The sequence below is a fragment of the Euleptes europaea genome, chromosome 5 (assembly GCF_029931775.1).
Source record: "Euleptes europaea isolate rEulEur1 chromosome 5, rEulEur1.hap1, whole genome shotgun sequence".
Classification (NCBI taxonomy): Eukaryota; Metazoa; Chordata; class Lepidosauria; order Squamata; family Sphaerodactylidae; genus Euleptes; species Euleptes europaea.
In genome coordinates, this window is record NC_079316.1 from 97,902,241 (window position 1) to 97,914,783 (window position 12,543).

General features: G+C 43.4%; 1 protein-coding gene across 1 annotated transcript in view; it reads left to right on the forward strand.

Annotated features, from left to right (window-relative positions):
• The window catches only part of ANK3 (ankyrin 3), a 301,245-nt gene that overhangs the window by 170,074 nt on the left and 118,628 nt on the right, over positions 1–12,543 (forward strand). Inside the window, exons 19-21 of the mRNA XM_056849508.1 lie at positions 7,539–7,637; positions 7,768–7,866; positions 9,200–9,295. Of these exons, the coding sequence (XP_056705486.1) occupies positions 7,539–7,637; positions 7,768–7,866; positions 9,200–9,295 (294 nt within the window). The remainder of the gene's footprint in view (positions 1–7,538; positions 7,638–7,767; positions 7,867–9,199; positions 9,296–12,543) is intronic.

Sequence of the window (12,543 nt, forward strand, 5' to 3'; positions counted from 1 at the left end):
TGGAAAAAAGCACTCTGCAGTAATAATTACCTGCCCTTGTCCTCTTATCAAAGGTTAGGAAGCAAATTACTGACTCATAAAACTCAGTGACACTGCAATTACCCTGCAGTAGTAAAATCCAGAGATGGAGAGAGAGAGCAAGCAAATAACTTAGTCATGCCAGTTGACTTTCATGTTTAGCTGTGAGTAAACTGTCATGGTCTGTTTTGTGACCGTAACTATCTTGACCGTAACTAACCCTGCTCCTCTCTCTGGGGATACATGTAGGCTGAAATTTGTAATCAGCTAAAATCATAGGGATCATAGAGTTGGAAGGGACCACCAGGGTCATCTAATCCAACCCCCTGCACAACGCAGGAAATTCACAACTACCTCCCCCCACACACACACACAGTGACCCCTACTCCATGCCTAGGAGATGGCCAAGATGCCCTCCTTCTCATGATCTGCCTAAGGTCACAGAATCAGCATTGTTGACAGATGGCCATCCAGCCTCTGCTTAAAAACCTCCAGGGAAGGAGAGCTTACCACCTCCTGCGGAAGCCTGTTCCACTGAGGAACCGCTATAACTGTTAGAATATTCTTCCTAATGTCTAGACAGAAACTCTTTTGATTTAATTTCAACCCATTAGTTCTGGTCCAACCTTCTGGGGCAACAGAAAACGACTCAGCACCATCCTCTATATGACAGCCTTTCAAGTACTTGAAGATGGTTATCATATCACCTCTTAGTCGTCTCCTCTCCAGGCTAAACATACCCAGCTCCTTCAGCCTTTCCTCGTAGGACTTGGTCTCCAGACCCCTCACCATCTTCATTGCCCTCCCCTGGACACATTCCAGCTTGTCTACATCCTTCTTAAATTGCGGTGCCCTAAACCGAACACAATACTCCAGGTGAGGTCTAACCAGAGCAAAGTGATACCATCACTTCGTGTGATTTGGACACTATACTTCTTTTGATACAGCCCAAGATTGCTTTTGTCTTTTTAGGTACAGCATCACACTGCTGACTCATGTTCAGTGTTAGGGCTACTAAGACCCCAAGATCCTTTTCGCAGACACTACTGCTAAGACAGGTCTCCCCCATCCTATAATTATGCATTCGATTTTTCCTATCTAAACGCAGAACTTTAGATTTATCTCTGTTGAAGTGCATTTTATTAGTTTTAGGCCCATTCTCCAGCCTGTCAAGATCATCCTGTATTGTGGCTCTGTCTTCTATTATACTGGAGAGGCAGAGATAGTGCAGGTGTGGGATTTTTTGAAAGACTGTTTTCATCCTAGTGTATAAAGAATGACAAAGACAGTATTAAAATGGACCATTCTTCTTTACAGTGAGCGATAGCTTTTGCTTATTAAACTATAATTAACTCTAATATATCAAAATTATACTGAGGTATGGTGATACAAATGCATACATAATCCATTTATTAAAAGTATTTGTTTTAAAAATTGGTTGATTAATTATATTGTTTTGTAGATTGTACCTTTTTAGTTTAGTGTGTTACTTTGAACATCAGGCAAAAAAGTAACTAATCAGTTTATAGAATAATGATATGGTGATAGCATTAATTGAGACAATTAATCATCTTAAAATCCTTTTATCCTTTAAGCCGTATATTTATATCAGCATATAAATGAGAGTATACAATGCTGAATATGAAACTACTATATAAAATATAAATAATGAATGAATAAATAACAAATGTGTGAATACACTCACATAGTATTCAATATTTATATTTTTATTTATGTGCAGATATTCTGTATGTATGTCCTAGTTAATAGGTTAATAGAGGGATTGTATAGGCAAGGCTTAGTTTCATAAATTAAAGAGGGAGGACATGATCAGATGATTGCCAGAGGATTAAAAGCTGCATTTTTAAAAAATCATTTGGATTGTCTGAGTATAAATTCTATATTTACTTGGATAAATCAGTTTCAAGATGATTACATCAGCCAGAGCTGGGTAAGCACCCAAATCAAAGGCTTCTAAGTGCATGTTTATATGCTGGACTCATGTATGTGTGTAATATATGGCACTTGTCGGTCTCTTCTTGAATCAACATCATTAAAGAACCCTGACCAGTATATCCAGGGGAGCTGTGCAAAAATTGCCTGTCCTGCTACTCACTCATGTTTGGCCCAGCAAGGGAAGAATCTGCCAGTTGGCATCTTCCCCAAGATCTTTGCAGGATACACATCTGCATTAAAGTCAAAAAATGAGCGTAAACAGAGGTGCCTGCCAAACGGAAAACAATTTGGCATAGAAGTTATGTAGCCCTGAGTGGGAATCAGAGGATATCCTTCTTTAGCTCTGATGAAGCAGACAGCCTGGGATATTAATTTTTCATCTTGCCGATCTGACACAGCAGAGCCGTTGCAGATGCTGGCCAACTTCTGCTTTTAATAGAGAGGAGCGTCTTCTCCCAAAACCCACGAAGCAGCCTGTAGTGTCATGTCCGATCAGCCTCTGCATTTCTGACAGTCATTTTGCATTGTACAGGACGTGGTTGCTGATGAAGCATGACATGACGTGACCAGGAGGAACGGAAGGCTTAAGAATGTGCCTTTCAGAGTAGCCCAGTACCAGTCCAGTATGCCAGTAGCAGCGGTGTCAGAGCGCAGGACTGAAATGTATAGCTTTACTCCAGGCTTGGCAGGTGCTGGTGTTGCTGTATGGTAGCATTCTGGATTCCTGAAGGGAAGAGCTGAAACAGAGTCGTCCTGCCGACAGCAGGGCGGTCACCTTTCACTTTATTTCGCAAAGGATAAAACTGTAGTTTAATCTTTAGACCATTGTTTCCCAAAGAGAGGCATACTTTTTTTTCTGAATTAAGAATGGAAATAAACTTCATTCTTAAACCCAAGAATGCATAATACAATGCGTTCCAGTAAGAACTCTCTGCCCTTAGAGGAGCCCCACTCACTGTGGTTCTGCATGAGTCACTGCCCTGGGCAGGTAATTCTGGTGCATCTCCCCATTAGGAGTGCTTCGAGTGATATAATTACAGCTGATGCCAAGATGGGGCAGAATTATCCACCCCCAGTGAGAGAGTAGCTAGAATGAATCTAACAGTTAGAGCGGTTTTTCTAACAGACCAGTTCCTCAGTGGAACAGGCTTCCTCGGGAGGTGGTAAGCACTTTTTCCCTGGAGGTTTTTAAGCAGAGGCTAGATGGCCATCTGTCAGCAATGCTGATTCTATGACCTTAGGCAGATCATGAGAAGGAGGACATCTTGGCCATCTTCTGGGCATGGAGTAGGGGTCACTGGGGTGTGTGGGGGAGGTAGTTGTGACTTTCCTGCATTGTGCAGGGGGTTGGACTAGATGACCCTGGTGGTCCCTTCCAACTCTATGATCCTAGTCACTAGGTTGGATCATCTTTCACACACAGGATTCCACCCACACTAGTTTGCCCTTCCTCCAGAGTCAGACTAAATTGTACAAGGTCTGCTCATCCCCAGAGACAGGCCTGACCACCGAGCACTGTCTTCTCTCCCAGAGATAGAGCTAAACCACTCTGCCAGACTGCCAGTCGGAGCTACCCTTCAGTCTGTCTGCTCTTTTTCCTGAGCCAGAGCTGAGGTGTCCTGCTCTCTCATAAGAACATAAGAAAGGCCCTGCTGGATCAGTCCCAGGCCCATCAAGTCCAGCAGTCTGTTCACACAGTGGCCAAACCAAGTGCCTCTAGGAAGCCCACAAACAAGACGACTGCAGCAGCATTTATCTTGCCCTGTGTTCCACAGCCCCTAATATAATAGGCAAGCTCCTCTGATACTAGAGAGAATAGGTATGCACCATGACTAGTATCCATTTTAGCTAATAGCCATGGATAGCCCTTCCCTCCATGAATATGTCCCCTGAGGCAGAACTCAACTTTCCCTCTTCTCCTGTGTTCCCTCTACATCTCATCCCCCTCCTCAAAGGTGACGATGCTGGAACAGCACTCCCATGGGCTCACCTGAGTGGCCCCCTTCAGGGGCAGGACAGCCTCCTGTCCGTCACACCTGGAGACTGGTATCCCTAAGTAACAGACTAGAAGCGGCACTTCTTCCCCTAAGGGTCATTTTTCAATTCATAATCTTCCTCCGTCTGTTTTTTAACCATGCAGGGTTCCAGTTGCATAATTATCTTTTCAAATACATATTTGGGGTCCTGCAGGGGGGAGGCAAGATAGCGTCTAGTTCTGGGGTCTGTTTCCCCAGTGTCCCCTTCTCCTATGCCTTCAGTTGTATATATGCACACTGACCAGACAAACAGAATAGTCTTTCGATGGTTCTTTGTAGCTTTTAATAGGCCCACCCACACAGCAGGGAGATCATAAGTTGACCGATGCTGTCTAGCAACAGTTTTGTCGCTTTCAAAGTCCTTTCCATACAGCCAGGACTGGTGGGCCCAACCTGCTACTGCCAGGAAAGCAGGGTTTGGCCTGCTTTTAGGGGAAAGAGAAGCTTTGCAAGCAACAGTTTGAAGGCTGGTTCACACATCTCTTGATTGCTGATGCACAAAATGGTGACTTGGGTGAGAGAATGAGCCAACACAGAACAAATGCCCTGCATGGAACATAATATAGGGTGTTTTTGTATTGTATGGAAGGCTGAAAGCACCATGGGTTTTATGTCCCTTCTGATCTTGGGTACCGAGGGAAAGTGAGAGATCAGGTGCCCAAGATTGTGGAACTCACAGAAAAGTCTGTGGGAATGCAGGAACAGAGGACTGGGTGTATCCCAGGTAGAGCTGTACACCACACAAAGTGAGAATGTGCCCCTTTTGATTCTGCAATATCTTCCACATCTATCCGTCTTGCTAGTTAAAGGGGCTCTTTCCTGTGCTACCCCCAGATTCTAAAGTTGGCACTACAGCAGCGGCCTCTACTGTAATGCCATTCATTTAGCTGTGAGGGGCAAATGATTGCTACGCAAACCTGTTCAGCAAATGCAAGACTTTAAAAAGAAAAGAAAAAAGCCACCTTGGGAGATGCTTCACACTGTCTTCACTTGCCATTTTTCTAGTTGAAATAAGTCCCAGCTTTTTGCTTTTCCTCCCATGGTTCTAGATACACCTTTGTAAACACGCATCTGGAAAGATTTCGGGTGAGCCCCCCTCCACATACACACACTGCTCTTTCTGCAAAAATGTAGCTTGCAAAGTCTGCTTTTAATTTTAAAAACTGTTCTTGGGGCTTATTTACATAGATTGGCATGTAAAAAGTCAAAAAGGGCAAGAGTCCAGTAGCACCTTAAAGACTAACAAAAATATTTTCTGGTAGGGTATGAGCTTTCATGAGCCACAGCTCACTTCTTCAGATACAGCTAGAATGTGAATCCATCGGTCTTTAAGTAGAGGAACAGTATGTAAATGTGAATTTACCTGAGGTAGTATGGCTGACATTGGTGGGTCCAGAGATGGTGTTCCTAGGAACATAGGAACACCATCTCTGGACCCACCAATGTCAGCCATACTATCTCAGGTTCATATTCCTGCTCATCTTCTAATGTGATTTATGCCATCACATGCCAGCAATGCCCTTCCACAATCTACATTGGATAAACAGGTCAGTCTCTTAGACAAAGATTAAATGGACATAAGTCTGACATCAGAAACCACAATATTCAAAAACCAGTGGGTGAACATTTCAACCTTCCAGGACATTTTGTTGCAGATTTAAGAGTAGCAGTTCTCTTACAAAGGAATTTTAAAGGGAGATTGGAAAGAGAAACTGCTGAATTACAGTTGATATTCAAACTAAAGTCAATGCATTTACCTGGGCTGAATAAAGACCTTGCATTCATGGCCCATTACCAATGCTGATTTCTCCACACCCATCTCTCCCCTGGACATCACAGACTCTTTTGCATATCACACCTAATCCAATCAAGCCTGCTATTCACATTTACATACTGTTCCTCTACTTAAAGACCAATGGATTCACATTCTAGCTGTATCTGAAGAAGTGAGCTGTGGCTCACGAAAGCTCATACCCTACCAGAAAATATTTTTGTTAGTCTTTAAGGTGCTACTGGACTCGTGCCCTTTTTGACTACTGCAAACAGACTAACACGGCTACCCACTGTGAATTGGCATGTAAAAAGGCACTTATACTTTTCACTGAATTCAGCATGACCTACGCATGGATAACTGGGCACAACCTTAGCAGCCTTGTCCCTAACTTTTACTTCTGGTTAATCAACCTCTTCATCAACTAGATTCTTGTGACCATTCTGTCCAGAAAGAAGTGGTTTTTTTGTTTCAGCTAATTAGGCAGGTTTGTTTTGTGAGAGTACCCAGACAACCTACACCAAGGGCCCATTGTGATGGACATTAAGTGCAGGCATGACACGGAAGTGCCGTCCTTATCCCAGAACATGTCCCTTCGTTTAGCAATGAGGAAACTGTTAGGGTACAGAGCAGAGCTTCTTTCGCTGTGGCACCCATCCATGGAAGATGTGCCTAGGTTCATCCCTTTCTGGAGTCAGGCTGAAAATGTTCTCCGTGATCCTTGCTTTAGAAGAATTCCAAAATCTAAGTCCTTCTCCTGACAGTCAAGGGGCCTGATTATAATTGATACTCAAAATGGATTTAATGAGATATTTAACACTTGCTGCCTTGCTGTTTGAATTATCGTTTATCTTCTGTGTTCTGCTGATTTCTGCGCTGACTCAAATATTTTTAACTGGAATGCAAGTGTCCTTCTACACCCTTGGTGGCACGTGAAAGTGAAGTCAGTTTTTTTTAGAAGTTTTTTTTTTAAAGACGAAAACTAAGAAAGGTGCTGGGCTTCACTTAGTGTGTTTTCTGTATTCATTAGTGAACATCAAGTTTTGCAGGAAGGAAGGAAGAATAGATTAAAAGCATAACTCCATCAAAGATATTGTGTCCTGTCCTCCTCCCCCCCCCCACCCAATGGTTGAGTCTCTGACTTAAAATATTTGTTCTTTTGTACTGTGTTTTTGCCGCAATGTAAGTAACGAGATACATGCATATAAGCAGGCATATATCATGAGCTAGATCTGGGACATAAACTGAATGTACACCCAGTTGTGCATTAGGATGCTTGTCAGAATGTGGATGCCATCTATCCTCACTGCATTGCTTTCTGTGGGATGTGTGTTCCTGTTTCCATCACTGTCCATATTGATGATGGATGTTGCAGCTAGTTGTGCACAACCAGTGCGGTGTAGCGGTTGGAGCAGGATCTGGGAGACCCAGATTCAAATCCCCACTCTGGCATGGAAGCTTCCTGAGTGACCTTGGGCCAGTCACAGGGTTGTTGTGAGGATAAAATGGAGAAGAGGAGAATGATGTAAGTTGCTTTTGGTCCCCTTTGGGGAGAAAGGAGGGGTAGAAATGAACAAATAAATGGATAAAAACCTTTTTCTAAGCACAACTACAACTGGATTGGGCTGTTGCTGTTTGCAGTAAATGTATCAAATTACTACTTTAAAAGTGTGTTTCCTTCCTTCCTTCCTTCCTTCCTTCCTTCCTTCCTTCCTTCCTTCCTTCCTTCCTTCCTTCCTTCCTGTGTTTACTTCCAGATGGGATACACTCCATTACACGTCGGCTGCCACTATGGAAACATCAAAATAGTTAATTTCCTTCTGCAGCAATTTGCGAAAGTTAATGCCAAAACAAAGGTGAGACTCCAGTTTTTCTTATACACACCTCTCCCACCCCCATCCCAAGTGGTCTTGGCTTTGTAACTGTGTGTGTGTGGGGGGGAATCCCCTTTAAAATTCCTTCTTCCTTTTTTGTGCTTCCATTTAGAATGGTTACACGCCCCTTCATCAAGCAGCACAACAGGGACATACTCATATAATCAACGTCTTGCTCCAGAATGGCGCTTCGCCAAATGAGCTCACTGTGGTAAGTGAGATGCAACAGGAACATTATTCTTGGCAGTGGTTTGGGGAGTATACTCATGCTTTCCCTCTATTAACCGCTGCTATTTCACTTTGATTATGTTGCTTTTGTAGAAGGCTGGTGGGAAAATGGTGGGAGTACACACAAGCACTCACAAGTGCACGATTGCACCGCAGAAGCATAACAGTCATGCATCTTTGCTGGCAGCAGTGATTAAATGAAAAGCACCCCTGAAAGATTAGGGCTCAGGTACCCCAGGCTTTCTTTAGCATGCCCCATTTAGCAAATTGTTCCCAGTTCTCCTTCTACCCAGGGACAACGACTTTTAGCAGTGCCCCGCTTCTACTCTGGATCCACATATGCATAGACTGTAAAGCTTGTAAGTGTTTAAAATCTGTTGCCTCTTTCAGGCCCATCCAGCCCATAACTGTTACACAGTGTTTCCTTTCATTTTCCCTTTGCTTCGCACTGCTGTAATCTTGATGTGGCAAATGAGATATATACCTATGTTACATTGTGCATTCTGTGGGCAGGCGGGCTTTTCAAACACTGGGAGTCATGCCCAGGAAACCCTGATGGGTTCCAGATTTGCAGTGCACATAGCATCTTTAGGGATGCACTCTGTTTGATGCAAGAAAATGCTAGTGTATAACCATAGAAAACACAATTGCCACAAAAAGTGTTAAGTCACTAAACTCCTTCCTCTACGCCTTAGGTGGAGGAATGTTGCCTGATAAAAATCAAAGTAGGCCTACATGTTCATTTGTGTAGTTATCATTCCCCCCTCCCAGGGAACCCTAGGAACTGTAGTTCTGTGAGGAAGCATGGGGAATTTTTCACTGATCTGGGGTTTCTAGGATTCTTGGGTGGATGCCATGACTATTCAAGTGGTATAAAGCTGATCCACGTGGTGTAAAGCTGTGGTATACAAGTGGTATAAAGTGGGTACGAATTCGGACTTGCAAAATCTTGAAAAATCATGTTTCATCGCTTTCTGTTCTGCATCAAGAGTTGCATCCATGTCAAGAGTTGCATCCAGATTATCACTAATTTGGAGATTGGCTTTGCAGCTTGTTTGTACACAATAGTTACAAATTAAGCATTGATTGCCCTGAAAACCTGTGGGAAAGCTTACTGCTTTGAGGGTGAGCTGCAAGTGTTACACAAAACATTCGTTCCCCACTGGAACATCAGCAGTTCATGGTGGTTTTTGAGCTTTGATCGAGAAGTGTTTTCTTGAACATAAGCAGACTGCATGAGCTCTTCCCCTAGCCATCTGTTGAGCCTAAGATATTGCTCATAGCAATCTGTTCTGATGAACTTTCCCATTGTTTAGAATGGGAACACTGCCCTTGCCATTGCCAGACGACTGGGCTACATCTCCGTGGTCGACACTCTGAAGGTCGTGACGGAAGAGACCATGACCACCATTGTAAGTATGGCTCTGTTTCTGTACTGAATATAACACCAGCTTGTCCTCTAACAAAGGGATTGTTAACTGGATGCAATCGGAATATACTGTTTGGCTCAGTCTAGGACAGTCCTGGGCAGCTTGTTCTCATGATTGTTTCACACAGAGCTTTCTCCCAGCATGAAAACCCCTCCTTTCAGTTTCCCCCCCCCCATCAGAGTAAATATTCCAGAACTCATTATTACAGAAATAAGCTTGAAACAGAAAGAGGAGAATTTTCCAGTGGACTCTCTGCCCACCTCTGATCTATGCAAACATCCACACAACATCTGACACAGTTTCTATATTTGCTATGTGTAAGCAAATCTTTATATAGACCACAAAGCTGTATATGAAAACCAGGTATGTAAGGGATCAGCATGACTGCAAATTTTGAATACAACAAATAGAAAATTCCTTCATGAAAATAATACATGCTACCATGAATATATTTTGAAAGGCCTGCAGCCAGCGATGGGCGGCAATGATAGCTACAAAGATGAAGTTCAATGTATGAACTTCATCTTTGTAGCTCATGGCCATGTGTGACTTTTCCCATTCTATCTTCCCCACCCAGGCAACTCCTCTTTGCTTCCCCCTTTTCCAGCTCTCTTGTTCTCACACTTCCTTGGCCTGCTCACTTCTCAAGTACCTGCTCCTTCCAGCGTCTTCTCTAGGCTCTTCTGCCTGTCTCTGAGATCACAGCAGATCAGCCAATAGCAGCTAGAGGCCCATCTGGTGCCCTGCCCCTCTGTGAAGTCTGCCCGTCACTGCCTGAAGGTTCATTGCCATCATAAAACCTCTAAGCAGATTACAGTAGCTGTTTTTTTGTAAAAGATGGTGTATTACCTCCCCCCCCCCAAAAAAAGTTGCTACCCTTTCTGTAGTTAAACAAGAGTCAAATACACAAACAGAACTAAAACCCATTCTGTCAATGAGTCAACACAGAAAAAAGCAATTACAGGTCCGTTCTCTTAATACTATATCATCATCATCATCACCACCACCTGCAACAATAATAATATTAATAATAACAAAATGTCCCAGGCTGAACCTATGTGGTTGTTTAAACCAATAGTAGCTATCATCCCACACTGAGGCGCTAACTACATGTTAACAAAAACATACATAACTGAGTGCCAACACGGTTATTTGTGGTTTTTAGGGGAAACTACATCCCAACTAGTATGTAAAAATACACAAAGATACAATAAAAACATAAAAATACAATTTAAACCATCAGTCATAAAATCAGCACATCTGATCAGATTAACATTCCTTCCCCATTTAACATTTAATAATATCAACTGCTGCTGAAGGGCCTTCCTGAGTGAGTTCTTTTCACTCTAATAGAAAGCCTCTAAATCAGAACATAAGAACAGCCCTGCTGGATCAGACCGGCGGCCCGTCTAGTCCAGCATCCTGTTCACACAGGTGCCCAACCAGTTATGACAGTGGGCCAACAACAGTAGAGGCCGAAGCCTTCCCCTGATGTTGCCCCCTGGCACTGGTGTTCAGAGATTTACTGCCTCTGAACGTGGAGGTTCCCTTTAGTCACCATGCCTAGTAGCCACTGATAGATCTATCCCTTCATGAAACTGTCTAATCTGTTAAAGCTGTCTAAGCCTGTGCCCCTCATTACATCCTCTGGCAGCAAATTCCACATTTAATCACTCACTGTGATAGACAAGTCTGTTCTGGGGAGGGAAATCCACCCTCCACATGTAGTCCTCCTGTGGGTTCCTACTAAACTAAGCTTAGAAAGAGGAGCAAAGTCCCTCCAGGTTTTCTCAGAGGGATCATATGGGTGGAGGCTGGCTGACAAAGTGCTTTGGGCCATTTGGGGCTTTAAGGTTAAAACCAGCACTTGGAATTGTGCCAGAAAACACAATGGGAGCCCGTATAATTAGCATAACGTGTTTGTTGTGGCAACTCTCCATTAACATTCTGGAGGTTGCATTTTACACCAGTTGCACTTCCTGAACCATCTTCAAGGGCAGCCCCACGTAGAACGTGTTACTATAATCTAATCTCGATGTTACCGAGGTCACAGTATCAAGGTCAGCTTTCTTCAGGAATGGCCTATAGAAATTTTAATTTATTTTAAAATACAAAGCAGCATCGTTAAAGGATAATTTAGACCAAAGCAAAAATGTTGAAGAGTGGTAGCTTAATTCTCTCCCCACCTGCCACTCCTGTGCCTCAGAGCCCCCCCCCCCCCGGTGCACACTCCCCTCGCCCCATTCTAGGACCAGCCACTATTGTGGCATTGAGGCTGAAAAATACATGCCTGGAGGATAGGATGTGAGGCCAATGTGTCCATCCTCTGAAACTGCTTTTTCTTCCAAGAGAACTGAATTCTGTAGTCTGGAGATCAGTTGTAATTCTGGGAGAACTCCAGTCCCCAGCTAGAGATCGGTAACCCTAAGCATTATGATAGAGTTCTGATTTCCATGGATCCATCCTTATATAATGGTGCTGCTATAGCACACAGAGGCCTGGCCATCACATGACTTGTACCTATTGTATAGGTCTTTCTGACCAGCATATTGCGCATGATCTGGGTTCGGAGACCCCTGCATGGGGGAAATCCATTCATTTGGCCCTCATGCCTGTTGAGGCCGGACCTTTAAGCAACAGCAATACTCTGAGATGAATCCATGGAAAAGCAAATCCCCACACAGCTGCTGTAAAATGCAAAGGGCACCAAAGCTTGATACTCAGACTCTTGCAAATCAGCAAGAAGGAATCAGTTGTAAAACTGCTGCAGCCTGGAGCTTTCAGAGCTGAAATTCACTTCAGGCAGATAAGCAAACTCAAGTGTAAATTAAAGGAAGCTAACACTGATTGCAGGAAAACAATCCCAATTTGCTTCCTATCTGCTTGCCACACCTATGGAACTGTTTAGTTTGGTAATGCAAATAAATGCAGAACAAGTCTGGGAGCTTAAAGTCATAGAATCATAGAGTTGGAAGGGACCACCAGGGTCATCTACTCCAACCTCCTGCACAATAATGCAGGAAATTCACAACTACCTCCCCCCCAAAACAACACGGGGAAAGATAAATTGTTGTTTGCTGTTGAGCATTTTGGATCAGTCCCAAGACAAGAATCTTCAGTAATCTTTTGGCAACAAGAAAAAATACATTGCGATTTTGTAATGAGGAAACCATATTTCCCTCTTAGTCTTCCATTCGAGTCACCAATAGTTGTAATTTTGTTCAAATTTT